Raw genomic sequence first — 27,903 nt, 5'->3', positions numbered from 1 at the left:
GCCGCAGATGTAGGGCTGGGGCCCGAGTCTTCCCCAAGGAACTTTCTGCGTGTCCCTCAGTGGCCAGCCACTCCTTACCTCGTTTGTCTCTGTGTTACTCTCCCAGCTGCTGTGGTGCCCTCGGACAGAGACAGCCTGAGGATGCCCTCCAGTCCTTGCACTGCCCTCTCTGTCCCACTCCGCTGGCGTCCTCACATGCTTGTGGCAGGGCGTGGTAGAGTTGGGTGTGCTTAGTCCACTTCAATCTCCTCTCCTGTGGGGCAAATACCCACCTCTCACTCACTGCTGTGCCATGGCACAAGGGTGCTTGAATCACATGTGTCTACCTCCCTCTCTCCAGCCACAGGTCCCAGGCAGGAGGGACCATCCACTCGCTACCTTGACTGCTGCCACCATTGCAGTCCCTAACCTTAGTGTCCCTAAAGACTTCATTTAGCTGCTCTGGTACATGATAACAAACAACAAACAAACAAAAAAACAAACTTGGCAAACCATTGAGGAGGGAGCCATTCCTTGGTCATTTGCACCCGGGTGTGCCGGTGAAATTTGCGACCAGGCTGCAGCATTTTCTGTTTGGAAACAGGCAAAAGGGTTGGGGCTAAGGGGCCAAGTCTATCTTGTATGACTTAAGCTAGCTACACTCTATCAGGTTACCCATTCTTTTTTTAACTTCCCAGTATAGTGGTCCTGCCCTGCCCACAGGCCTGGATCACCATTTTATTAAGTCCTCGGTCTATGTTTAGTTTGATCTACAAGTCTTTTATTTCAGACTGATTTTAGCATGAGGATGTATATCTCTCTCTTTCTTCCAATTGCCTGTGTTTTCAGTTGATTTTCTTTGAGTAGCTCCAGTGTAGGTCTCCTCTATTCAACCACTTTGAATTCTAAGCAGAACACTCAGAATGGTCCTAGACCTTCCCCTTGCCCGAGAATTCTCCCTGTCTTGGCTCTGGTGAGCACACATTCTGCTGGATAGCAATCTGATGGTTGGTGTTTTCTTTTAAATGCAACTTTATTTTTGTTGGCCGACTTAGAATCATCTGTCCTTTCATCACGGAGTCTTTCCAGCCTTTTAAAGAAGCCCCGCAGTGACATTCACGTTTTACTTGTTTCAGCTGTGGGCTTACCAAAACTGTGACTGAGACAATTGTGCAGCGTGGGTACAAAGTATAGTGGTAAATAAAACACTGAGCATGCCACCCACAGGCTAAAATAAGTGTTGGATCCTGACATAAAGCCTGCCACCAGACATAGTTTGTCACTTGCCACTCACCAATAAGATCTCGCTATGAGTTTGCAAGCAACAGATTTATTATGGTCTCCATGCAATCAAACCTCTCTGCTAATGTTCCTCTGTATTTGCAGCCATTCCCCAGCACTAACATCACCACCTCAGCTCCATGGCAGGTCCTCAGGCATTAGAGCTTCAGAAGGAGCACTCACCCCCCTATCCCTAGCATGAGCAGTTCACAGTAGGATTTGTGTTCCTTTGAGAATCTAGTGTTGCTGCTGATCAGACAGGAGGCAGAACTCAACTCTAGAGAACCCTACTCAATGCAGATAATGTATAGAGAATGACTTGTTTCTAGAAAACAGAACTGTGTGGAGGAATTTCTCTAATCAGTTTACTAGTTCCTGTGGTTGTTTCTCTAATTTGATGAGATCTACAGTTGCTACAGTCTCTTCCTCTGATAATGTAGAGAGTACTGATGGTCCATGGTGTGAACTCTTTGAAGCAACATACATTGTAGATCCATTTGATCATCTTAATCCACCACTTGTGAGCTGCAGGGAATTTAGTGACTCTGTACATGATATTTTCTAACAATTTTGGAAAGAAATGTAATCGTAATGGGTGATTGCTCTTAGAAGCTCCAGACAAAGTAACAAAGGAGAAGAATGTGTTCAAAGATTGTTTCCCTGTTCTAGACATGCATAAGCAGCCTAAAAGCTTCTAAGTGTGTCTTGAAGAATTTTCTCTCTTGTAGTCATGTAGGACACCAAATGCAAGCCCTCTTTGTATGACTGACTGAATTATACCACAAATTTTAAGACTCAGCCTCAAATATTATCTGCAGTAAAAGAGAGGGTACTGGTTGAAAAAGAGTGAGAGTTTATAAATTGGAATTGGATGTTTGGGAGGAATTGATAAGGCTGAGCACATTGAACTCCTAAGTAGTTTTGATTAGAGTATTTTTCCAGAGCAAGCAACTTCCCCCACTCAGTGTCTGAGCCATCCCTCCCCCTGACCCTGTTGTGTTGGCCTCTCTACCTCTGCCTGAGGAAAGACTTCCCCTGATGCAGTAACCTAGCGAGACAACACTGATGCTCCTCAAAATCCCCTGTCACCACCCACTTTGCCTAGCATTGGGCTTAATCTCAGGGGGCTCCTAGAGGTGAGATATACAGCATGAGCCATGACGAGATATACCATACTCTCAAGTTTTCTAATTCTTACAATGAATTTTAAGGGTCTAGAATCATAGTGGAAGGGACATAAAACTGGATCTGGATGAAATTCTTGATAGGGACCATTGAGCAAAGATTTTTGATTTTATGCCACAGTGACTAGAGTTAAAAGAAAATAAGCTTATTTAGTTGTTTGGCTAAAATATCAGCCAGAGATGGCCCACTGTGAATAAGCTGGAGATGCCTGATATTCCCTGGTTTATTGTTGAGGAGGGGATTGAGAGGCTCGGGAACATGGGAATACTGAAGTGGATTTTCCAGGTGAAACCTGCTCCTCCACACTGGAACAGCCCAGAAGATGTGCCATTCACTAACACCTTATAAAGAAGATCTGTGAGGGGAGTGTGAGAATCTTTGAAGAGTTCCACTGCTTCCTCTTCTCTGTGTGCCAGACTTCCAGTGGGAAACACATCCACTATGTTAGAAAACTGATGGATGAGTATAATTGGATTTCAGAGTGACAGGAGCCAAGAGGCAGCACACAACCACCAAACGCAAGGTGCCACCGGGTCACAGGCAAACCAATGCAGACATAGCAAGATTGAAATGGCCTGAATTTTGCATACTGACATGTTGGCTAATTAATTATGATGTTCCCAGAAACAAAAGAGATATGAACCCTATGAAATTTTTATCAGATCTATAGAAGCAGAAAAATTTGGGGGCAAATCAACAAAAGTCTACCTGAAATCATAACAACAGAGAATGATAGGCCCTCAACCAATTCCCAGACTTGAGCCAGTTTATTGATCCAGGATACCAAGACTGGAAAGGAAGCCATTTACCTTGAGGAGGAAACCTGGTACTCTACCAAAAAGTTATACTGTTAATATTTCCCTATCTTACCCCATGCATATGGCTCCATACAGCTGGGGAAGGACATGATCAGACATTTCAGAATTGGGCATGGAAGTGCACACCTGTAATACCAGCACTCTGGGAGGCTGAAGCAGGAGGACTGCAGGTTTGAACCCTGCTTGGGTAACTTAGTAATTTAGTGTGAACTTGTCTCAAAATTTTAAAAAAGTATACATAAAATGTTGGGGAATATAGCTCAATATGAGGCCTTGTATTCAATCTCCAGTATTAAAAATAAGATATGTCAAGGACCACTGGACACCAGTTCTTAACTAACAATTCCAGGAGCTCTGAAACATTATGTCCAATAAGACGAGTGGCCCATGAAGGTCAGGTAATCAATAAAGTTTTAGCCAAGATATGGCTCACGGTGTGTCCCCCAAACCCATCTGGTCATTTCAGAATGCATATTTTTCCCATTCCAGAATGCATAATTGGAGTAGACCTACTTAGTATTTGGCAGAATCCCCACATTTCTTCCTAAACTGTGAAGTCAGGTCTATTACCATGGAAAAGCTGAAATGGAACCATTAGAGCTGCCTCTGTGTGGGAAAGCAATAAACAAAAAACACTACCAAGAGCTGGGTGTGGTGGTACAGACCTATTATCTCGGCATTCTGAGCAGCTGGAGGAAGAAGATCACAAACTCAAGCCCAGCCTGAGAAATTTAGCTACTTTGTGAGACTCTATTGTAAAATAAAATGGGCTGGGGGCGTAGCTCAGTCTGAGGGCCCTGCATTAAATCCCCAATACCACCACCACCGCCACCACCATCACAACAACAACAACAACAATATTATTGCATCCTTGAAGGGATCACAGAAAATAGTACCACAATTCTTGAGTGACGCAGGGTTGGTGGTTCTCAATTCTCAGCTCTCTTACTTGGCATATTTGGCCTGTACAAAAAGTTGGACGGATCTCAGAGGATGATGATGAATGACCACAAACTTCATCAAATGATGACTCCAAATGCAGCTGCGGTTTCCTTGCTTGAGCAGATGAACACACCTCCTGGTACCTGGTACGCAGCTATGGATTTGGTACATGCCTTTTCTTGATCCCTACCCATAATGCCCATCAGAAGCAATATGCTCTCAGCTGGCAAAGTCAGAAATACACCTCCACTGTACTACTCAGGGTACGTCAACTCTCCAGCCCCACGTTACAGCTTAGTTTGCACAGATCTTTATTGTCTTTCTCTTCCACAAGGTATCACACCAGTTCATTACATTAAGATGATTGGACCAAGTAAACAAAAGGCAGAAGCCACTTTAGATGTGTTGGCAAAGCACTTGAGTGTCAGAGGATGGGAAATAAATGCAGCTACAATTCAAGGGCTCTCTACTCTAGGAATCCAGTGGTGTAGCCACACAAAGGTATCCTTTCTAAGGTGAAGGAGAAACTGCTGCATCTGTCTCCCCCTACGAAGAAAAAAGAATCGTGCTTTGTAGGCTTATTTGCACTTGTGAGGCAACACATTTTTCACTTGGGTGTGTTATTCTCACCCATTTACCGAGTGACTCAGAAAGCAGCTAGTTTTGATTGTGGCTCAGAGCAAGAGAAGATTACGTACAGACTGTTATGCCACTTGGGCCCTATTACCCAGCAGATCCAATGGTACTTGAAGTATCAGTGGCAGACAGGGGTGCTGTTTGGACCCGCTTAAAGGCCTACATGGATGAGTCACAGTGGTGCCCCTTAGAATTTTGGACAAGATCTGCCATCATCCATAAACATTTGAGAAACATCTCCTGACTTGCTACTGGGCCTCAGTGGAAACTGAATACTTGACCATGGGACACCAACCTACCACAGGACCGGAGCTGCTATGCAACAGAGGCCAGCACCGAGTCCCCAGTATGGGACCACTCCCTGGGATGATCAGCCTGTCCCCTGGTGACAGGCTGATTATACTGGATCATTTCCATCCTAGAAAGGGCAATGCTTTGTCCTCACTGGAACAGACATTTATTGTGGGTACAAATTTGCCTACCTTTACATAATCCTTCGGCCAGAACTACCATCTGGGGACTCATCAACCATCATCTCATTTCATACAACATTGCCTCTGACCTAGGAATGTACTCTAGGGCCAAAGAAGTGTGGCAGTGTGCTCACGCTCATGGAATCCATTGCTCTTACCATATTTCCTACCATGCAGAAGAGACTAGAATGATAGAACAATGGCGTGGGCTTCTGATGATGCAGTTACAGTGCCACGGAGGTGGAAATACCTTGTGGGAGTTGGGACAAGGTTCCAGAAGGCTCTATGTGCTCTGAATTGTCACCCAGTATATGGTACCATTTCTCCCATAAGCCAGGATTTGAGTCCATTACCTCTAGTGACGTACTAGCAGAAGTTTCCTATTCGCATTGCTTTATGCCCTGGAAGTCTTAGGTCTGGTGGGTGGTGGGGCTTCTATCAGGAGGCTCAGCAATGGCGCCATTGAACTGGAAGCTTAGACTTTCTCTTGGCCATTTTGGGCTCCTCTTGCCTCTGAGTCAACAGGCTAAAAGCGTTATGGGATTGGCAGGGATGATTCATGCAGACGACAAGGAGAAATTGGACTTCTCCATAATGGAGGTAAGAAAGAGTATATTTGGAGCACAGGAGATTGCTTAGGGGATCTCCTGGTAATACTATGTCCTGTTACTGAGGTCAATAAGAAACTACAACAACCCAATATGGCGGAACAGCAGACCCTCTGAGATGCTGCTCATAGCCATGGGAATGCAGATGGCCATGTGAATGCAAGTAGAAGAAGGTAGTTATAAGTATCAGCTGTGACCATGAGATCAGTTACAGAAGACTGCAATCCTCATGAGCATTTCTTTTCTACTTTGCTAATATGCTTGTGCATAGGCACACATATCGTATGCGGTGAACTTTGCTTTCTTTCTTTGGCTTCTTATGTCCTATAATGTAACATTGACTTACTATAAGTGCTTAAGCATTGTTAAATCTGCTTTTTAAGTTCTATATGCCAGGAGAAGAGTATCACCTAAAGAAAGACTTCGCCTCCTATTCTGGGTAATGAATTAACGCATTTTTGGTTGTATCCAGGATAGTTGTATCATGCTGGGTAGAATTATGAACTTGTTGGTCTTTATTTGAAGATTAAGTATGGCTTAAGGGAATTTGCCTGGTAGTCAAATTAACAAGGAGTTGTCATTGTTAATTGTGATATATCAGCTTGACTGGAGTAAAAAATACCAAGCGCCATTTAGGATGCCTCTAAAGGTTACTGGAGCACGCAGGCCAACAAACCGAGGGAGAAAGATCCACCTTGAATGTGGGCGGCACAAACTAATGGATTTGTAGCCTGGACGGAATAAAAGCAAAAGATGGAGGAGCCGAATGGGCTTGAAACAGCTCCATCTGCTTGATTGGGTACATTGCTTGCTACTATTATTCCTGTTGCCGTCAGGCCCCAGCTTCTTCTTAAACCTTTCAACACAGACTCATACACAGCAGCTCTCCAGGGAGCTTCCAGGCCTTCGGCTTTGGATTGGGGGTGTATCCTCATCCCTCTCTTTCCATGGCTCCCAACTTCTTAGACTGAACAGCTACTGGACCCTCAGACTCTCCAGCATGTAGATGTGCATTTTGGTGTCTACCACCGCTGAGCCTATAGTCTAAAACATCCCTGTGTGTGCGTGCGTGCATCTGAGCGTGTGTGTGTGTGTGTGTGTTGATTCTATTCATCCAGAGAACACTAACCAGTGTGCCAGGTCAGATCCCAAGCAGAAGAGCCAGCTGAGCTAGAATTCAGACAAATGGACACAGGGTGATGGGTCCATGAGCAGGGTCAGCTAAGAGGTCATGCACAGCAAGGGAGTGGGAGCCCCGCCTTGTCCGAGCTGGGGTTACAGGAAAACCTGCACCCAGGGGTGCTCTTTTAGCAACTCTTCCTAATACTCTTCTTATTGTAGCACATGTTCTATAAGGAAACTTTAGAGGAATATAGATAAGACCCAAGACCTGTCCTGGATCCCCTCTCAAAGCTCTTGCAAGGATGTGGACCTCCTGCAAGATCTAGTCCCATTGTCATCTGTCAGAACACATCTCTGGAGAATTCTAGTTCCGCCGACCTCCTGGAAGTGCACTGGTGTCCGTGTCTTCATCAGCTGCCATCTACAGTGTCCAGCGTGCAGAGGACTTCTCCCTGTCTGACATCTGAGGGCGAAAGACAATGCAAGGAGCCAAGGCCAACTGCAGGCGCTCCTAACTGACTAGGGCATGGCTGCCATGGGAGCCGTGGAGACAGGGATCTTACTTAGTGACAGATCCAAGTCACAAAGAGCACCTCACTTCTGGAGAAGTCTTCATACCCTCACCCCTTATTCAACACCTAAGGCCCTGGCTCTGCCCTGCCCACCACCAGAGGTGGGTGAATGTCTCTGGAGGAGTAAGAGGTGGAGACCCACAGTGGGAGCCGCAGGGCTTCGGGAAGCCTGCTGTCTGGAGTGGACACCAGGACTGCAGATTCCAGAGCAGAAGTGACAGGACAGGAGACAAAGGCAGATCACACACCCAGACTTCCTTATGATTGGCTCTTTGATCCTTAGGGAACTACTTGTGGAGCAGCTTAAGAAGCAAGATGGGGCGGGGGACTAACTAGAAAAATGCCCCTCTGCCCAAGGCGCACATACACTTAAATCACACAGCGTCTTAGCCACACAGCAAGTGGGTCCACCGCAGAGCGGCTTCCTGGCCACGGAGGAGGTCATGGCCGGCAGCTGTGGGGACGTTTTACTTTTGGGGATCCTTAGAGTCTTGCAGTTATTCCAGGTCCCGTGTCTGATCTCCTCCAAATGCAGGCCCGGTCAGTCCAGTCCTTTTGTGCCTTAGCGTTCCAGCTCGGGTCACCACGATTCCTGCAGTGGATAGATTTTTGGACAGGCCCGCCCGGGGCTGCTCCAGGGAGGGAAAGAAAGGCCAGGAGACGCAGTGTCCGGACGCCAGGGCTGGCCCCGGTTGCCAGGCGCGCGTTGCCGGGTGACCGCCGCCTACTTAGGACTCGCTAGTGGGAGCCCCGCTCCCTGCGCGCTCGCAGCGGGCACCATGGCCTCGCGCAGCGCGGGCACCCTACTGACCGAGTTCAACGCCGCCTACGTGCCCCCCAGCCTCATGCCCGGGTAAGCCTGACGGTGGCGCCCGCTGCGCTTCCTCCCGCTGCGCCCCAGGTCGCCGCGGCCCCGCCCCGCGCCTTTGGGGTTTGGTGGCCTCGCTGCGTGGCCGCGCGGTCTCAGCATGTGTGGGGGCCAAGCGGGCGCTCATGGATTCCCCTTGGGAGGAAGTCGGTTGCTGAGAGGGGGGCAGTCTGGGGTAGCCGGACCTCCCTAGGAGATGGACCCCAAAGGGCAGAGAACAGGGACACCACTGGGCGTTAGGGTTTGGAGGACCCCTGGACAGCTGCCTGGATGCGGGAGAGGGGGCTGCGTGTGTGTGCTGGGGGATGTGATGCGCCTGCCGGAACCGGGACCGGGCCGCGTGGGGCACCCAGGACTCCGGCGACAGGAGTGTCTGTGGAAAGGCGCGCTGGCCCACGTGGTTCAAGGCTGGGAGCGTGTGTGCTTCGGCCGACTTTCACACATGCATCCTCCTGTGAGCTGAACAGACAGCAGAATGCAAGGATCTCAGTTTGTTTAGAGTTTGGGCCTGCGTTCAGAGTAAGCAGACGTGGAGGAACTGTCATCATAATGTCATTTCCCGAGGCTGGGAGCTGGGGCTTTAGTTTTCACCTAGAACATCTGGGGACAGCACTTTTCTCTAGCCATTGGACAGGTCAGGAGCTACTTTGTTCCCCAGGAGAGCTGATTTAACAGGCAGCGATTTCCTGAAGTCAAGCCAGGGCTGCTGGAAAGGGCACCTTAAGAATTACACACTCACACACACACACACACACACACACACACACACACACACACACTCACTCACTCTCTCTGTCTCTGTCTCTCTCTCTCTCATTCACTTGAGAATGATGTGTCCAGCACTGAGGAGAGGAAGGTACTAGATGTTGTATTAAGATGTGGGGAAAACAAGTAAGCGGGGCTCCCCTCACCGTCTTGTGTAAATGCATAATTTTTAGTTCACATCCATCTCTGCAGTTTTAGACAGCGGTGTTTGCACCACATTCTGGGTGTTTATTGTGGTTTTTTTTTTTTTTTTTTTTTTTTTTTCTTAAGCCCCACGTAGACTCTGGTTGGAGCTTCTCTATTGCCTGGCTCCTTGGTGATTTGCTGTCCATGGGATGAGGCCCGCTGTACCTGTAGATCCCGCTCCATGACTCCCCCATTCTCCTGAAGGGGTGAGAGCAATTGGTTTTGGACACAGTTCTCACCCAGGCTGCCTCTATCCCTGCCACTGGTCTGTGGTTTCCAAGAGCATAGAACCTGTTGTGTGATTCATTTAGAAACAGCAATAGAAAATTTCTGGGCTGGCCTGGCCCAGTTTGCTGCTTTCTAGGCTGGATCTTTCTGGAAGGGATGCGTTCTCCTGACAGATTCCCTATCGAGGAGGTTGAGCTGTTTTCTGTTTCTGAATACTACCTCCTTGGGCATTTTGTTAACTTAATGAAAGAATCTAAGATTGCTCACCACATTTGGATAATTATTATTTTTGTGTGTCTTTTCAAACATTAATCACAGACTTTTACAATACAGCCAGTTTCTTCTGACACTCAAATCACCTCCTTTGCAGTTTTATTCATAAAAGCAGAGAATCTTTAGTCTGGTAAGAGCACACAGCCTAGGCCCCTCCTGCTCCAGATCTGGGCACTGAGGTCTTCCCTGAGCCCCACACTGGTGATGGTAGAGATGAGCTAGAATTGGGTCCTTGGTGCCCAGTGGTAGCACGATAAACCCTCATGTATGAGCACCAGCTATGTGGCAGACATTGTGCTGGCCCCTTTACAAACACTCCTTTTAAAGGTGGTGCATGCCTGTAATCCCAGCACTCAGGAAACTGAGGAAGCAGGATCATGAGTTCAAGGCCAGCCTGGAATACATGGTGAAGCCTAAAACAATAAAAACCAAAAACAAACTAGATAACCACACAGATGAGGAATAGGCAGATTCCCTGAGGCCATTCAGTAAGTAAGTTTCCCAGTCAAGTGCTTGTGACTTTAATACCCCTGCTCACCGCAGTTATCTACCTCACCCTGAGGCCTGGTTTTCAGTCCTGACTCTATTACTCCCTTACCCTGGGCAAGTTATATCTCTTTTTGCTGCTTCGCTTAGCTCACCTGTTAAATGGGGACCCTACTAGTATACTCAGATCCAGATAGGTTCTTATCCTTAGTATCTTAGCCATGATCATTAGTCAGACCCTGCTGTGTTCAAGCCCTTAGTAGGCTCCTCCATAGGGGACCGTGGTCCCAGATGGTTGGTGAGGCAACGCTGGCGTGCTGCTGGTCAGCCAGGCTGTTCTCTTTTGCTCTCTGTTGCATCTGGGCATGGTAGCTCCGGGAACCTTGCTGCATGTGCCCGGCCTTGGCAGTGGGCAGGAAGGTCTGGCCTCAGTGTCCCAGGGATGACTGGGGGTGTCTGGCTTCGGTAAGAAGCTGCCTCCTGCCAGCAGGTCAGGGATGGGTGGCGCCCTTCCTGGGCTCTCCGCCCCCCACCCTGCTCCCCAGGCTCCTGGTGTATTCATTCATGCCCGGCTTGATACTGTCCCTGGAGCTCACAGCTTCCACCTAGCAGCTTTTCCTAAGAGGATTAGCTCCTGGCCCCTGCCTCCATCTGCCTGGGCAGGCGGTTGTAGCCTCATCTGCAGCTGAGCGGGGCCTCAGGGCCCTAAGCCAGTGCTTTCCACCCTTGATCTTATCAGAAGGATGGCATCAAGCAGTGCTGTACCCTGTCTCCAGAGTCCCTGAACAGCAGACCCTGTGCTGTGCTTTGTTTAATAACCATCTCTCTGAAGGAGAGAAACGTTCACCCCTATCTGTGGTACAAATACCACTACCCACCCCATGCCAATGTCAAGCTGTCCCCCTGGTGTTCTTAAGTGAGCTGGGAGGGAATGCAGCCAGCCCAGCATCATGGAGGACAGTGGTCATCCTCACGAAGGTTTACTTCCCCCAGGTCCAGTTACTCTAGATCAAATGGTATCCAAAACCATTGACTGGGAAATTCCAGGAATAAACAGCTTAGAGGTTTCAAATAGTTTTCATTACAGTGTATTGTTGTCATGATTGCATTGCATCATCAATGCTGTTTCTTCCTTACTTTGCCTATTTTATCAATTACACTTTATCATGGGTGTGTGGGTAGAGTTCAGAGCACTGCCAGGTTTCAGGCACCCCTGGGGGGTCTGGGAATGCACCCCCAAGGAGAAGGGCACTATAGACACACTTTGACAGAAGGAAAATAGTAAGATGTAATACAATGATACAGGTGCCTGGAGTCCTCCCTCTGCTCAGCCACCTTCTCTTCTGAGGATCCGCAGCCCCACCCTGAGAACCTTGGCCCTTCCCGGCCCTGCATTTACAGAGCACCAGCTGGCCGTGGGGCAAGCAGGGGTTTGGACAGGAATAAAGTATACCCCTCCAGCCCAGGGAATCTGTAACTCAGAAAAACGGTTCCAAGGGCCTGGTTCATTCTAAGCACGATAGAATATGAATTGGGTTGTGAAAAAGGAACAAAATCCAGAAGAAAGAAGGGGAGCAGGGCAGGGTCTGAAAGGTGCCTGGAAAGACGGATAAAATAATCCAGGTTGAAGGGGGTCCTGGACAGAGGGAAGACTTTGATAAAGTGCAGGGCGGGAGGTTATGGCAGGACATGCTTTCAAAACAGTGAGTGTCCTCTTTGGCTTCAGTGGCAAAGCTATGATATGGAACACAGTGACAAGCTGGAAAGGCCTTTTGGAGGCCACGTCAGGAGGCCCCGAGTAGCTGACCCAATGTGTTCTCACTTCACAGCCCTGGTAGGTTCTGCCCAGAGGAAGGATCTGACCAGAGCGGTCCTCAGCAGGAGGCGCTGTGGAGCAGGGGAAAGGGGACATGCTGAACACAAGTTAATTAGCTAATAAGGTTGCTCATGGGATCCCTGATGCTCGTGGTAATTAATTTTAATGTTAGCTATGGGGCCAGCTGGTGCTGCTCGGAGGCAGTGAGGGACTGCTCTCCGTATCCACAGGAATCTGTTGTGGGCTCTGGACCCCAGCGACTGCCCCCGGGGAACCTGGCTCAGCTTTTACATGTACAGGTGAAGCTTGGCGGCAGATCCAGGGCCACAGGTCAGGTGTAGGTGCAAGGGTCCAGCAGAAGGTGTGGTTTCGCTGTCCTCTGCCAGTGCCCTCTATTGCTTTCCACCTTAGCTGCTCACAAGCCAACCAAAGCAGGGGTGACAGGCCCCTGCCGTGCAGCTACCAGGGGTCATGTGCGAGGCCCCCAGATGCAGGGGTGCACAAGAAACACACACCTGGCTTGGCATGAAGTGCACACTGAGCACTAAGGAGAGGAGTGTGACCATGTACACGTGTGCACGTGTAGGCTGGAGCGTGCACGCGCACCTACTTACCTGCCAGAGCAGCAAGTTCTGAAGGGAAGCCAGGCAGAACCCGGGAGGCAGTGGAGGAGGAGGAAGGGTTTCTGTTCTATTGGGATGCAAATATCTTGGCATTCAGAGAGGGTGAAAAGGCGGGAGAGGAGGAGGAGGAGCATGGCAGAGAGCTTGGGGGTGGAAAAAAGAAGAATCAGAACAGTCACATTTCTATAGCTCCTTTCTTTAGAGGAGCCTGACACCCCTGTGGGAGGGATGCTTCATGTGCGATGATCAGAAACCATCTCCCTTTAAAACAGTGCTCCTGAATGTCCTGGCTCTGGGCTGCTTCCTCCTTCAGGGAGCATTTATGGAGCCCTTGTCATGAGTCCTGTCCTGATGACTAGGGAGAACCCAAGTTAGCCAAGGAGGTAGTCACATGCATCTGGACACCGACCTATGGATGATCATCCTAACAGTGGGCACAGACACTAGGTGCTAAGTGTGGTCAGGGAAAGTGACAGAGAGTACTGGCTCTTTTGGAGTGAGCAAGTGGCAGATGTCCAGGAGGCAGGAAGAGGTCAGCATTCCAGGTAGAACTCCCACTGGGCTCAGAGGCCTGGGGTGCACATGAATCCTTTGACCGAGTAGGTGCCCATGGGGGCAGTGAGGAAGGTCGCTCTGGCCTTGGGGTCCACACTGTCTCTATGTCAGGTGAGCATAGCAGTGGGCAGGACCGTGGGGTGGCTGACGGAGGAGGTGGAACAGCAGGGCTTCAGTCAGGTGTAGATGGGTGATGTTGCCCAGGGCAGACATACATCCCAGGCACAAGGAGTGACAGGCAGGTTCCTGTCATACTGGGCAAGCCCGACATGGGCAGCAGGACATGCAGGTCTGTTGCTAGAATGGCTGGAGCAGAGACAAATCATGGATGTGCTGGAGGTGACCCCATGAGTGAGGTCTCCCAGGAGGGGTGAAAAGGAAAGAGATCCTGGGCAGCACTGACAGTCAAAGATGCGCCCAGGCAGAAGCCTCACCTGCTGCCCATTGCCCCTGATCTGCTCTGCCCCAAGATTCCTCTAACGCCCCACCCAGGGAACCCCATGGAGCTCGGCCAATAGACCCATGGGGATGGCCTTCCCTCCTGGCGTTTGATACTGTGCCAGTCTTGACCCAGTTCTGGCTTGGGTTAGAGCTGGTTGTGCCTGAGCCCACACAGCATGGCACTCGGAATGTGACTCTATAATTTCTGAGTAAAACTAGGAGTTTGGTGTTCCCAGGCCCTGGCGCTGTCCAGAGTCCACTGGGTTCCCAACACAGTGACATTTAATGCCATCAGACTCTTTGAAAACGACTGCCCTGGGTCTGAACACCTGGAATTAAACTGAGATTGCCTTTCGGTGACCAGCACTCCAGATCTGTCCGTATGTGCATCCTGTATGGATGGAGTGAGTGGGTATACAGATAGATGGAAGCAACTTTATTTAAAAAATTAGCGTACTAAATTTGCTATTTCAAAATGAAAACCACAAAATTTAGTCTTAATAGAGCTTAAGAGAAAATGACATAAAATGGAAGCAGACTTTAGACAAATGCAGTTCATCGCAAGATGAATTCTTGAGGGCGGAGCAAAGATGGCGGATAGGTAACAGCTGGCTACAGAGGCCCCCTGAGAGAGTCAACTTAGAATTCAACGTAGTACAGGAGAGAGAAGGTTCGGAACCACTTAAGTAAATAGCACGTTGCGACCCCCCAATTTAAAACCAAGGGTGTTGGTGAGACCCAAAAATGCACAGTGCACCCTGGGGGAGTGAAAGGGGAGGGAGAGTCTTGAAAAAGATGGCAGAAGATATTGTTAATAGTGTATCAGGATTTAAAACCCGTATTACTCACACCACTCTGCTTAGATAGATTTTATTCTGTCCCAGTTTGTCTACTTGCATTAGATTTGAGGGCACAGGCAGCTATCCCAAAAACATCAGGATATAGCACAGTAATCATCTTTAATTTCCTATTATCTTAATCTGGAGCCCTGTATGACTTATACTGTTTTATCATGACTGATCGTAGTTAAATCTGATTTGTTTGATTGCTGTTTGGTATCAACAGATTTTATTCAAAACTGTTATGATTGATAGTATCAAGTCAGAGAGCATGTAGGCAACTACACTGAAGATGACAAGACTCTATGATACACATTCTGGTTTGATAACTGCCTCTTTTTGAAGTTTTATACTATATACAAAGCTGTGTTTTTATTAACACTGTTATGTACTGATATACTCAATTATACTATGTCGGATGATATAGCCAATTCTATTGAAGATAACAAGAGTCAACACAGGAACTATGGTAGAACTCCTTGTACAATGGTTTTATATGTCTTTTTCGTTTCATGTGTTCGTAGGGATATGTTTTGATTTGTCTTGTTTCTCCCTCTAATATAGAAAGGATAGAAAAACATGTTAAGACTCATGCATGTGTAGAATCTATAAATAGTTTATAAGAACTGATGTTATGACACATGATGAACAGGTACTCTAAAGAAAAATAGACACTAAAGTACCCAGTGCTGATCCTGGAGTACCATAATGTGAAACCCAGCAATAGTATTATCCTTTGTTCAGAGTGATATTAGCCTGCTTGGGATTGTTCAATCTCAACATAATTGAAGATATGGATAGCTGCATGTATGTTTAAGTGTATAGGATTGATAACCATATTTCTAAGTTTTTGTTGGATAGTTGAACAGAACTGGTTGCAGTCTCACTGTTTGAATTCCCATTTTATATATTCCACTTTAGTATCTTGAACAACTATTTGTAAAAGGACAGTATGTAAACATAAATTAGTGATTTCTTACTGTTTATTTTTTCTCTGAATGTATGTATTATTTCTACCCATTTTCTGTTTTGTTTAGTCTTCTTTAAATAAAAATTTAAAAAATATGAATTCTTACAAGATTCCTCTAAAAGGAGAGGGGACTCATACAACCCACTCGAGGGCGGAGTCATTCTGCTGTGTTTTAGTGACAGTTTCAGCTTAGATGCCACGGGTTGACTGCTGGCTGGCATTCTTAGCAAGTTCACCCGCACTCCTCCACCCACTCCCCCAACTTCAGTTGCCCAAGTTATTTTTACCTTGACAGGTTTTACAACATTTATATTCTGTTCTGCAAGCAGCATTCACCGGGTTGCTATTCCTGGCTCAGTTCTTCAGTTGACTTGAAGATCACCGTCCCTCATTCCCACGGAGGTGCCAGCTCACTGAGTTGTGCTTTTTTCCTTTTGAATCAGCTCTTGGTTGGCAGAGTTTTATCACTGATGATTACTTTCAAGAAGGGGTTGGAAGTATGTGTGTTTCTGAGTCAAGAAAAGACTGGCTTTCTGCCTGGTTGGAAATTTGGTACCTACCGGGTTCTGGGTCATGCTCTCTGTCCTGCAGAATAAGATGGAAATATTTCTTCACGTTCCATTCTGTTGCTTTATCTTCTTGTTAAGCTTTAGCAGACCTGAGAACTTCAAACCTTCTATCACTCCCTACATTCTGAACCCACGGAGCAATAAGAGAGGAAAGATTGATGTCAGAATGGATGCCAGATACACTGAAGCCCAGAATGAGACAGGCAGGGCTGAAGTCCGTCCTCTTAATACATTAGAGATGCAATGTGTGTTTCCTTGTTTGCAAGAGAAAGGATGAAGGAAGGGTAGATGACGGTGGCCCGGTTTCCCCCTGCCCTCACTCAGCACCTGCATGTTCCTCCACGTCCTGTGGTCAGGAGCAAGCTCGGCACCAGGCCACAGGGTGGAAGGAAGGGGCATCTTCCTATCAGGTCCATCACTGTCTCACCTCTCAGTCCACCAAATACATATTTTTAAGAAGTTTCATCTACAGCATGAAGGCTGTCAGGATCCTTCTTCTGTTTCTCAGAGAATATTTTCTTTTATAAAGTTTTTGCATCAGTGCAACTAACTGCAGAGAGACGGTGTAAGCCAAGAACACAGAAGACCTTATGTGACCTTAATTAAAAAGTAGAGGTCCATGTTTAAGTGTGAGTCAGAAATCAGACTGAGGGTGGTCAGGAATGAACAGACGTCGAAGAAATAAACCCAGAAGGGATTAGAGAATAAAGGAAGGGAAAAAGAAGCATGTGAGACAGCAGAAAGATCTCCTGCACGGTTCTGCCACTCAGGAAAGGCTGATGTGTGTCTCCAAGCAGAGGGGAGGAAGCCAAGAGAGAACCATGGAAGATGGCAGAGATGGTGCCGGCTGGCGTTGCGGCACATGTCTGTAATCCCAGCTACTCAGGAGGCTGGGGCAGGAAGATCAAAAGCTCGAGGCCAGCCTGGACAGCTTAGTGAATCAAAATGAAATTCAAAGGGCTGGGGATGCAGCTCAGTGGGAGAACACGCCTGGATTCCATCCCCAGGGAAAAGGTGCCGGAAGGGAGGGACAGAGGCCGAGAGCTGGAGAGCTGAACGGGGGAACGAGGGCTCTGGTGCTGCTGGAAGGGTGGGCCCAGGCCCTGCCTGGGCCAAGGGGAGGCAAGCCAGGAACACAGGGGACTCATCTCCTGGAGGTGACTCACAGGAGGGACACAAGGACTCTGCTACCCTCGCTCCTAAACGTCCAGCTAAGAGGGAGACATGGCCATAGGCAGGGGAGTTAGGGGGCCCAGTGGGAAGGGCTCTGAGGACCCCAGGGTCATGAGCTAAGGACAGTGGGTCTCATGGCCAAGTCCTTGCTACTCTCACTGCTCTGGCCCCAGCAGCCCCCAGGCCGCCAGATCCCAGGAAGAGCCAATGTGTGGGACCAAGACTGGCTCCAGATATTTTGACCTCAGCAGAAAGCAATCAGAAGGTGTCAGTCTTCTTTGTTTGGCTTTCTTATGTCTTTTCTGAAAAAGCGAAGAAGGAATCACACGCTGCTACCTTAGCCTCCGTCCATCCTACTGCTGGGAAGACTGAGGCTTGAGGCAGCTGCCAGGCTACTGAAGCACTGACCTCCAAGCCCTGGCAAGGACCCGTGCCTGGAATGTAGGGGTGGAGGATGCTCCCAGGAACGTTCTGGTGTGTGGTCAGGACTCTACAAAGAGAGAGGGAGAGAGGACATCAAGCCCCTGGAGGAGTGATTTTAGGACATGAGCTGGAGATCCCTGCAGCACGGTCACTGGCCCTTGGGTGTTCACATACTCAGGTCCAACTGTAAGCATCACCAGCACGATAGGCACATCACCCACTCATCCCTCCATCTGATTAATAAACAATTTCCTCCCCACGTACTGCCTGCCAGACCTGGCACTGAGCCCCAGTAAACGCAAACATGAGTGAACCAGTAAGCCCTGCCCCTGAGAAGCTTCCATCTGGTGAGAACTGAAGGAAACGTACAGAGACAGAAGCGGTACAGAAGAGATGTGGCTGGTGGAGGGAACTTTAAGCTCAAAGAGAGCAGATGCTGCCCAGACCGGGGAGTGGTGACAGTCCTCAGAAGAAGGGCCATTTGGACTACTCATAAAGGACTGTTTAGTATTTGGGAGGCTACAGGCAGGATTTGGAAGCAGAGAGTGAACAGGACTGGCATTGCGATGGTGGAAGACACAGAGCAATAACCCAGGAGAGGGGAGAGGGCGAGAGGGAGCAGGCAGTTGGAGAAGGTGGAGAAGCACCGTGGCACCCAGGACGGGCTGTAGGGGGATGAGAGGCGGGCAAGGGTCTGATCACAGACAGCTTGAATGCTTTGCGAAGGATTTGACTTGGCAGAAGTTGATGCTGGGGGAAGTGTAGAGAGTGGATGTAGGGGCAGGGCTGTGAGCTCAGGCAGGAGGACCTGGAGGCTAAAATGACCACAGCCCAGGTGAAAGGAGCTGAGGCTCAGCTCAGGGGGTGCTCAGCTCGGGATGCGGTGGCTGATTGGATAGGAGACAGATGCATGCCCAAGCTTCTGAGCTGCACAGCTAGCGGGGACCCTGCTGAGGTGGGAGCAGACTGTTGGGGAAGGTGAGGGGATGAGAACATGTCTGGAACACCCGATGGGGGTGGCTGGTGTGCAGCTGGACACAGCAGACCAGACAAACCTGAGTAAGTGGAGGCCTGGTGATGGGACACACCCTGGGCGCTGGCCCCCAGGCAGTCCTCTGGCCTGCAAGATGACCACCTAGGCAGGAAGATATGTGCCAAGGAGGAAGTCAAGTCCCTCCACCTGGCCTTCTCCAAAGAGCCAAGCAGGCCAGGGCACCTTAGGAAACCTGGCAAGGCCGGAGGGACATGGGCTCCTCTCTTGGAAGTGGCCCTGGAGCCCTTCATTCTCTGCATCCTCTCCTGCCCTGCTCTGCCCAGGTACCAGGGCCATGTGCCTGGGGTGGCCTTCTCCTTCGGCTCCCCCTACGGCACCACCACCCTCAAGTACTTCCAGGACCACCGCAGCGCAGCCATGGGGCAGAGACACGTGGGGCTCAGCAGCGGCAGCTCCTTCCCCACCATCTTCTCTGCCAACCCGGACCTGGTGCTAACGGATCGCTCCCAGTTCCGGGACCGCTGGCTGCACATGCCCAGCTACACTCGCTTCAACCTGGACAGCCACCGCTCCGCCGAGCTGGCCTCCTTCTACCAGGTGAGCTGGGGACAGGCACCTCCAGAGCAGCTGTTTGCTTTCTCAGAGTCCAAAGGGAACCTGGTGATTTGGCTGGGCGGGGAGGCTTGGAACTCTGCACGCCTGACTTCTCCATGTCCTGGGGCTTTGTGACTCTGGACCCCATCACCTCTGCTACTGGTGAAGTGAGGGTGCTTGAGTAAAAGACCAGAGATCCAGCCAGGGTGAATCACACATGACAGAGGCCCAGCGTTACCCCCTGCATGGGTCCAGCCTACTGATTTACTACCTGGACCCTGGTGCCCACTGACCCTCCCAGTCCCCAGACCCCTGAGGGTGTGCTCTGAGCCAGTCTCAGCCTAGATGACACCAAGATGGAAGCTTATAAAGCATCTGAAAAAGCCACGAGAAGTGAGCTGGCCCTTGTCTCCTGTGGAGATGAGAACTTGTTCTCTGCTGTGTTTCTGGGACTCTAACTCTCTGTGTACCCTCCCTCACAAACATCCTCCCCAGCCTGGTCCCAGGGACACGGTGACTGGTGTCAGGGCATCAGGACAGGGAACTTGTATGCAAAGGCAGCTCCCGAGGGGCAGGATGAGGCGGAAGCCCTCAGAGGCTGACTGACAGGTGCTCCCTCCACCTTGGCTCTTGGCAGGACACATCCCACCCAAGAGGGAAAGAGGAGGACCAGACACAGGTCAAGCCAACTGTTTGTGTGGGCACAATTTGGGTTTCACACCCCCTTGGAGCTGATTCCTCATCTCCTTTACTATCTGTAGCAAAGCTGGTGTGGAGGTGGGTGGAGGGGTGCAGTGACCCCTGTTAGATGAGGAACTGAGACTCAGAGAGGACACCGGCTGACCAGCAGTTGGGCCGGGACTTCAGAAACCCCAGGGACTCCTCCAGGGATGTTAGGGACATATTTTATTTATTTCCCATCTCTGGGAAAATACCAAACACTCACAATTTAAAAGGAGAGAGGTTTATTTTGGCTCACGGTTTCAGTCTCTGGCTGGCTGCCTCCAGGTCAGAAGTGGCATGGTGCACAGGCATGATAGAGGACAGTGTTGAAACTTGAGTGGCCAGGAATCAGACAGAGGGGAGGGGCTGGGGCAAGCATTCACCCTTCAGGCCACACCCTCTTAACCAGTTCCAACCAGCCGCACCTCCTAACAGCTCCTCAGCTCATTAATGGATTAAGCTACTGATGACCATGGCACCCTCATGATCCAATTGTCTTCCAAACTGATGAGACTTCTGGGGACATTTTAGTCTCACAGAGACTGCCTCACTCCTGCCCAGCACAGCAGGTACACAATATAGGTGCCTGAGGGTCCTCCTACGCACCAACCTTTGTCTTCTGTTTCCTGGTGGAGCTGCAGAAGGCTCAGCAGCATCGGAATTACTACAGAGACAAGACCGGCTTGGTGCCCCGGGTCCCCTACTTCGTGCTGCCTGTGAGGGAGAGGGAACGGTACCCCATCCCCACCGACCTGTGAGTACCTGCCCTCCCTTCCCATCTGTGCCCACAAACACATCCACAGTGCATCTGCTCCTTCCAGGAGCCCAGACAGAAACCAGTTAATGGACTCGCCCTCGAGTGCCCGCAGGGCAAAGTTACAGCCATGGTGCAAGGAGGTCAGAGCTCCGGTAGCCTCAGGAGGAATGCTGGACACTCAAATGGGTGGAAGCAGGGAGAGTGTTTCCCTATCAGATGCACCCCAAGTTTGGGAACACACCCATGATCTTTGCTGGCCTGAACCTGAGACTACCCCTGCAGGAGCAGCACTACGCAGCGCTAGTCCAAATTCAGCAGTTGCTGTCCTCTAGTGGACACAGAGGACACTACATTGAGCAGAGAATCTACCCAGAGTCGGAGCCAGGCTAGGGAAGTGTTCTCTGAGGGATGTGAAAATGTCTTGAAAGACCAATTGGCCGTCTAGCAAAAAAATAAAAAAATAGGCATCCCTCCCAACTTCCCCTCCTAGCTGCTGTTGCCTGGGACAGGCCATCCCAGGGAGGGACACGAAGAGAGGAGCAACAGATCCTTGGTTTTCTAGCCCTCTGCTGACCCTGCACTTGCCTCGCCTTTCTAGAGAAAGCAGCAGCTGTTCCCCAGACAGTTGAGTGCTTTTAAAAGACATTCACTGCCCCTAGAAGTGGCTCTCTGGAAGGCAGATGGGTTTATTTCACAATTAGTACAAAGGAAGGTCAGTGGCAGCCTTAGAGGCTTGGCTTGGGTGACCTGGCTGGTTGGGAGCCGGGGTGGAAGGGAACCTGCGTCTCCTGTGTCCAACTCTAGGGTCTGCGATGACCATCTCCTCTGCCAGGGGACGGGTCTCTTCTGGGGACGGGTCTCTTAGCAACCTTCTTGCCAGGGCATCCTCAGTGCCCCTCCTTTTCCAAATTGCCCAGTATCCTGCCCTGTTGACAGTCTATCCCAACACAGGATTGTTGGGTGGAGGATAAGGTTAATGATTGGCTATGTGGCCTGAAGCAAATCTTCCCCCTTCTGGAGTTTGATCACTATCACCACCATTCCACCATCATCTTCACCGTTATCACCATTGCCATCACCACCGTGGTCCCCTTCACCCCCGTCACCACTGTTATCACCATCACCACCACCATCACTATCGTCATGATCAGCGTTGTCATCATCATCATCACCACAACACCATCTTAGCCACTATCCCGATCACCATCGTTACCTTCATCATCACCATTGCCACAATCACCATCGTTATCCCCACCATCACCACCATCTCCACAGACGCCATCATTATCATCGTGATTGCCACCATCACCACCATCACTATCATCACCATCTTCACCATCACTGTCACGATCATCATCAGCATTATTACCACACTCACCTTCATCGTCTTGATCATCATCATCACCGTCATCATGGCCAGCACCACTGGCACCAGCATCAGCACCATCACCACCATCACCATTGCATCTTCATCAGTCTCTTCCCCACTAATATCGCCATCACCACCATCCCTGTAATCCCTGTAACGTCTATGAGTATTTACTCCTTGTCTAGTATTATGGAAAGTGCTTTATCCCATTACCTGAAGTACTCTTCAAATCCGAGCTCGGGTGAGTGATGCCACGAGTCCATAGTTACATGGGTACACATCCATCAGGAGGTGGGGTCAAAGCTATGATGGTCTGATGCCTCCGTCCCTACTCCTAACTCCCCCATACTGTTATGCAAATACATGTCCCCTCCTCTCCCAAGCCAGGGCAACTTTGAGATGTTAAAGTGAGGACCATCCAGCAGGGCCACGGGGCTGAAAGTGGGTTTGTGGGGCTATGACAGCACTGTTCACCCTCTTCCTGGGCCCAGTGTCTGACATGGGTTCCATCTTCACCTCCAGGCCTGCTCTGAGCCCAAAGGAGAAATGGCATCTTTTAAGACTTTCCCCTGAGAACGTGAAGACCTATCAAACCTTCCCATCAGGGAAGAAGGTGTCCTCACAAGAGAGACAGAGGAGGGACTGCTACTTCGAGTTCAGAGCTTGAGACCAGGTAGCTGATGCCTGGGAGCTTTGCCCCTGACCAGATGGCTCGCGTGGAATAAAATCTTTGGCCATCACATCTCCTGCATTCATCCTCTTTGTCACAGGGACATTTCACAAGGGCCAGAAAGTGCTCCTGAGGTCACTCAATAGCATGTCTTAAACTGTACCCCAAGTCTTAGTGACAGGTCACGTGGGTAGAGATGTCTGACCTGCATCCACTGACATAATCAAGGAAACCAGATTGTCCTATTTGTGACAATGAGGGTGAAGTGACCCAGAACATCACACTGGGGTGAGATGGGGAGGAATTCGTACAGGAGCCCCGACTCAGCAAGGAGGGTGTTCTTATCTTCACTGTGGAAGGGACAGAGGTTCAGAGACATTGAGACAGTTGCCCGGGGTCACAGAATGAAGGAACACAGTCAGGCTCTGACATCCAGGCAGGCCTTGGCTTCTTCACTGTACAACCTGCTTGTGGCCCAGGTAGAGACCGAGGGGCAGCCTTGGGGACCCTGAAAGACTTGTGGAACAAGAAGCCATTTGTCATGGCTACTTCCTGCATTCTGCCCAGATTTGGAGTCCGCCCCTAAGGCCATTTCTAAAGAAGATGGGAGAGAGCAGCCCAGACCAGCGGCTTGCAAGGAAGTTCTGTGCTTCTGCACCCCCTGCACGGGGTGTGCACTCTGGAGCAGGTACTGAGGTTGTGCATCTGCATAGCTTTGGAGGATCTGTTCTCACCAGACTGCCGCTTCCCTCTCCTCAGAGGCTCCCTCTCAGGGGGAAGGACGTGGTGGACAGCTCTCCATAGGCAGCCTCCAGCACAGGGACCTCAGGCCAGGAGGGTGCCCACACCGGAGACCTTGCCCAACCCTCCTGCACCTCCAGGATTGGACCCTCCAAGGGGACTCCATCAGGCAACAGTGCTGCTCCTGGAGGGTGGTTTAACACTTAAGGCAAGGAGACCAAGGGCACAGGAGGGCGAAGCAGCTCTTCCTCCATAGCCAGCAATTAGCCACTTCCCCCAGGACAACACAAATAAGAAACTCTTGTGCTGTCAGGTGTCTGACTGCTCTTGTTTTTTTTTTTTTTTTCTTTCTTTTTGGTACCAAGGACTGAATTCATGACCTTGTACTTGCCAAGCAGGCACTTACGTCGCTGAGCTAAACCCCTGGTCCCTATCTGACTGCTCTTGGGACCTCCCACCAGGGGCTTCTCTTGTGTCCCAGAGCCCCTGAGCAGCTGGACCCCAAACTACCCTGGAGTGGCCAGATTCATTCCAGGGTTTGGCTGACCAGCAAAGCAAATAAGCTGTGATTCTAGGTCATGCACAGTCTCATCCCTAGGGCCTGGGGGTGTGAAGGCGGACTCAGCTGTCTTCTCCATGGACGCAGGACAGGGAAGCCGGCGCCGGCTGGAATGACTGTTATGTGCCATCTCTGTGCCCTGAGCACTGGGAGATGCTGGGCAGGGCTCCCGGTGGAGGGTGGGAAGAGCATCCTTTCCTAGGGAGCTTCTTCCCACTTGGCCTGGTCCCCTCCTCTTACAAGGGGTCAAGAAGACAGGGCATCCCTGCCTGCTTGACATAATTGGCAAACTTACAGCCTGGAATAAACAGTTCTTCATACAAAGTCCCTGTGTCTGATCCTGGGTTCCAAAAGCAATCGGCCTACAGGCTAAAGAAAACACTGTGCTTTTATTGTAGGGGAGAGGGGAGGATACGGACACAGTCAGAGTTCGGATCATCTCCCCATCTCTGGAGAGAGGGCTTCCGGTGGTCTCCCTCATGGCTGCCGCCTCTTCAACATCTCCAGAAGTGGATCCGAAAGGAGCTGAAAGAAAGAATACTGTGAAGCACCTGCATCTTGCAGTCGTAAGGGACGCCCTAACACTGGGCTCACAGTGGTCCTCGAGGTCCCCACCATAGCCACCTCACGTGTCCCTTTCTCCTTTCTCTGGGCAATGGCTCCAACCAACCCCAGACCCTTTTTAAGCTTCTTTCAGTATAATCAGAATGCAGTCTCAGAATGCTCGGCAGCATCCACCAGTGGAAAGAAATGGGAATGATCTGAAGAGAAATTCAAGGCAGGCAGGATTCCAGCATTAGTTTTGTGCTAGGCTATTGTAGAGGAAGAAGAAATATCTTTGATCAGAGTGACCCCCAAATGTGTTGCCCTCGTGGCGCTAGCCACGGGCGTCTGGAGGCACACTGGAGCGGAGCCCCTGGCCTCCATCAGCGTAGCTGGAAGAGGCATGGATCCCTGGCCTGGCTGGAGCACCTGGCTTCTGTCTCTCTGGGAATTCAGCGTCAGAACCGAGAGACATTACTTAGGAAATGACTGGGGTTCATCAAACCAAGGATGGCCTCGTGTCTGACAAAGCAGAGATGGCGTAAAGCTAAGTGTGGAGGAGTAAGACAAGAAGCAGAGACTTGGCAGAGAGGAGCAGGGATGGCTCTCTGTTCTTGTGGCGCTGCTTTCTTATGCCATTTTGAGTGGGCATTCTTCCTTGCTATGACACCAAGGGACAGAAGAGGGGTTGGTGTGGAAGATACATGTTGACAGATGCTACCTCAGCTTAAGGAAGGCCACTTTTGCTGAGCTCTTTGGTCCTGATCTGGGCTGCCTCTAGGGGCCAAGCATTTCCTGGTGAACATGGCCAGGGGACATGGAAATGGCCAATCATCTCACGGGTGTTTGGAGCAAAGAAGATCACTAAATCCTAGTCTCCGAAGGAGAATTGGTTGCTAAAATTAAGTTTCTGTTCTTCAGTATGCACCATCATGGACAACCTCACAATCCTGGCAAAGCCCCCAGAACCTGAGGCTTCTACAGAACAGAGGCAAAGGCAACACCCCAGGCTGGTCCTCGAGGCCAGCTGTGCTGCAGAGAGGGATACACAGGTGTACGGGCTGTCCATGGGCTGCCCCTGAGGTTTGCCACCCATGTGATTTTTAAATCCTGTCTTTTCATTCCCCAGAAGCTCCAGTGTTTACTGATTCTGAAAGAACCTGCCAAGGGCCATAGACACCAGGACTTCTCTGGGAAGACTGAGATGCTCCATTGCCATGGAGAGCCTGGGAGGTCCTTGTTACCTCCACCCCCACATTAGGCAGCCTCTCGCTGCTCCGGAACGCCTTACTTCATGAAGTCTGGAGATTTGGCCATTGCATGTTCGAACTCTGTGAAGGACAGCATGTTGTCATTGTCCAGATCAGACTCACTCAGGACCTGGCCAGGGGAAGGAAGTGCAGGGGAATCTGGGGTCAGATGATGAGCTGGGATAAAAGGGAGAGAGGTCAAAGCCTCGTGTTGAAGGGCTGCCGTATGCCAGGATCTCTGCCAGGTGCTTAAGACTCATCCCAGGTCCCCTGCTTTCTGTCTCCCACCCCTGAGGTAGGGTCTCATCCCTCCCACAGATCTAAGGGGACCTTATAGGCAGACTCTCACTCCTGGGAAGATTCCCCCTGGGGCCTCCGGCACCAGCTTGTCAATGAGAACAGGCCACCCAATCACCCCATCGTCCAGTCATAGGCACTGGCAGGTTTCATGGTCTGAGAACATGGATCCATGATTTCTCTTGGGTTTGGGGGACTGATTCATCTCTTATTAGTGTAAGCCATCTGGGTATTGAATTGCTCTGGATTAACATGGGGAAGGGCGCCATGATGGATCCAATCAGTGCCCACCTGCCTGCTCTGATCACCGTGTGAGTGGGGATGTCCGTGGGTGGGAGGAGCACAGTGTTCTGGGGCCCATGGAAGGATCTTAGAGAAAAGACTGAAAGTTGAGTGGTGGTTGCTGACAGCTATGTCTGTTTCTTGGGATACCTTGGGCTTCCCACCCCATGCTCAAAAGTCAGTGTATCATCCGTTTTAGGCGTGGCCCTGGGTCTCCTCCCAAGAAGGCAGACTGACATCTGGGTGGCTTTGGGTGACAAGTCAGGATCCCAGGTCCTCCCCTTCACCCTCTGGGTACGTGCATGCTGTATGAGGTCCATCAGCAGGTCCTCAGACACATCATCGCTGTTCAACAGTCGCAACACGATCTTCTGAAGATCCTCCTCATCAATGAAGCCATTCTCATTAAAATCTGCAAAGAGGAGGCAGTGCTTATGCTGAAGGAGGTTGGGAGCTGGGCAGGAAATGGTCTTGGAGAGTTCCAGAGCCCACGGCACAAGTGACCATCGGGCACTGTCTGCTGGGCACGATCACTGCACTGGATTGAGTGATTCCATATGCTCAGTTCTGTCCTGAAAGCTACACCTATTTTAAGCTTCTGCAGCTTCATAATCAATCTGTTATTAATTTTATTTTACCAAGAAGAAACTTAAGTATATAGCTGACCCCTGAACCTCATGTGCCATGGAAATCTCCATCCTGGAGCTCAGAAGCCCAGACGACTCTTAGTATCAGGAGTCAGACAGCGCAGAGGAGTGGGAGGCAGCCTGGATCCAGAGCCAGAAGTCTTGGGTTCCAATCCTTCTTCCTGTCCCTGTAGCTGTATAAGTGACTGAATGTTTCTCTCCGCTACTCAGGGAAGCAAGGACAGTGGTCTTTACAGCCTGTGCCACTCAGATTGGCTTCCAAGATCCTGGCCACGCCCTCAGACAGAAAGAGACAAGAGGCAGTGCTGCCTCCACCTCATCCTCTAGCTCCAAGAATAAGGCCTAGGACAGAGCAGAGGCTCACTGAAGAATTACCCAAGGTCACACTTTGGTAAGCATGAGACACGTGACTAAACCCAGGTAGCTGCCTTTTCTGGAAGGCTATGCTCTCCAGTCCCATAGACGCCTTTACTGCAACAAAGTGCCTATTTTTAGCAGGCTGTAGGATCATCCACAAGGAACACTACCCTTTCCCAGCCTCCCTTGCTACTACAATGGTCATGTGACTAAGTTCTGACCAATGAGACGTAAGAGGAGGAGGCTCAGGCAACTTTTGGAAAGGACTTCAAAGACAAGTCCTCAAGGA

The 27,903-nt window shown here is 50.1% G+C and overlaps 2 protein-coding genes across 6 annotated transcripts in view; one reads left to right on the top strand and one right to left on the bottom strand.

The window, feature by feature from the left end:
* Positions 1 to 7,429: 7,429 nt before the first annotated feature.
* Positions 7,430 to 23,010, top strand: Cimip2c (ciliary microtubule inner protein 2C). Of its 3 annotated transcripts, none has more exons than XM_063243277.1 (4): positions 7,430 to 7,717; positions 19,149 to 19,422; positions 20,784 to 20,896; positions 22,791 to 23,010. In XM_063243277.1, the coding sequence occupies exons 1-4, from the start codon at positions 7,571 to 7,573 to the stop codon at positions 22,839 to 22,841; spliced, it is 585 nt and encodes a 194-aa protein (XP_063099347.1). In that variant the 5' UTR covers positions 7,430 to 7,570; the 3' UTR covers positions 22,842 to 23,010. The 3 variants fall into 3 exon arrangements, with proteins under 3 accessions (XP_063099347.1, XP_003472936.1, XP_063099265.1); XM_003472888.5 differs by lacking the exon at positions 7,430 to 7,717 and adding an exon at positions 8,328 to 8,469; XM_063243195.1 differs by lacking the exon at positions 7,430 to 7,717 and adding an exon at positions 8,328 to 8,469 and having other exon boundaries at positions 20,778 to 20,896.
* A 1,598-nt stretch (positions 23,011 to 24,608) lies between these two features.
* Cib4 (calcium and integrin binding family member 4) overlaps positions 24,609 to 27,903 on the bottom strand; it is a 58,703-nt gene continuing 55,408 nt past the window's right edge. For all 3 annotated transcript variants that reach the window (XM_063231178.1, XM_023566319.2, XM_063231174.1), the window contains exons 5-7: positions 26,913 to 27,022; positions 26,073 to 26,161; positions 24,609 to 24,763 (exon numbers count right to left, since the gene is read on the bottom strand). In XM_063231178.1, the coding sequence (XP_063087248.1) occupies positions 24,733 to 24,763; positions 26,073 to 26,161; positions 26,913 to 27,022 (230 nt within the window). In that variant the 3' untranslated portion in view covers positions 24,609 to 24,732. The remainder of the gene's footprint in view (positions 24,764 to 26,072; positions 26,162 to 26,912; positions 27,023 to 27,903) is intronic.

Source organism: Cavia porcellus, unplaced genomic scaffold (assembly GCF_034190915.1).
Source record: "Cavia porcellus strain 051 isolate PalLab524CR breed Dunkin Hartley unplaced genomic scaffold, mCavPor4.1 scaffold_1, whole genome shotgun sequence".
In the NCBI taxonomy this organism is placed as follows: domain Eukaryota; kingdom Metazoa; phylum Chordata; class Mammalia; order Rodentia; family Caviidae; genus Cavia; species Cavia porcellus.
This window is presented reverse-complemented; position numbering and strand designations above follow the sequence as displayed.

Bases quoted from the DNA above. Each gene is read 5' to 3' on its own strand.
- Cimip2c (XM_063243195.1), top strand. From the start codon at position 8,396: ATGGCCTCGCGCAGCGCGGGCACCCTACTGACCGAGTTCAACGCCGCC. The intron at 8,470-19,148 runs GTAAGCCTGACG...TGCTCTGCCCAG, and splicing joins CCCCCCAGCCTCATGCCCGG to GTACCAGGGCCATGTGCCTG. The intron at 19,423-20,777 runs GTGAGCTGGGGA...TTCCTGGTGGAG, and splicing joins AGCTGGCCTCCTTCTACCAG to CTGCAGAAGGCTCAGCAGCA.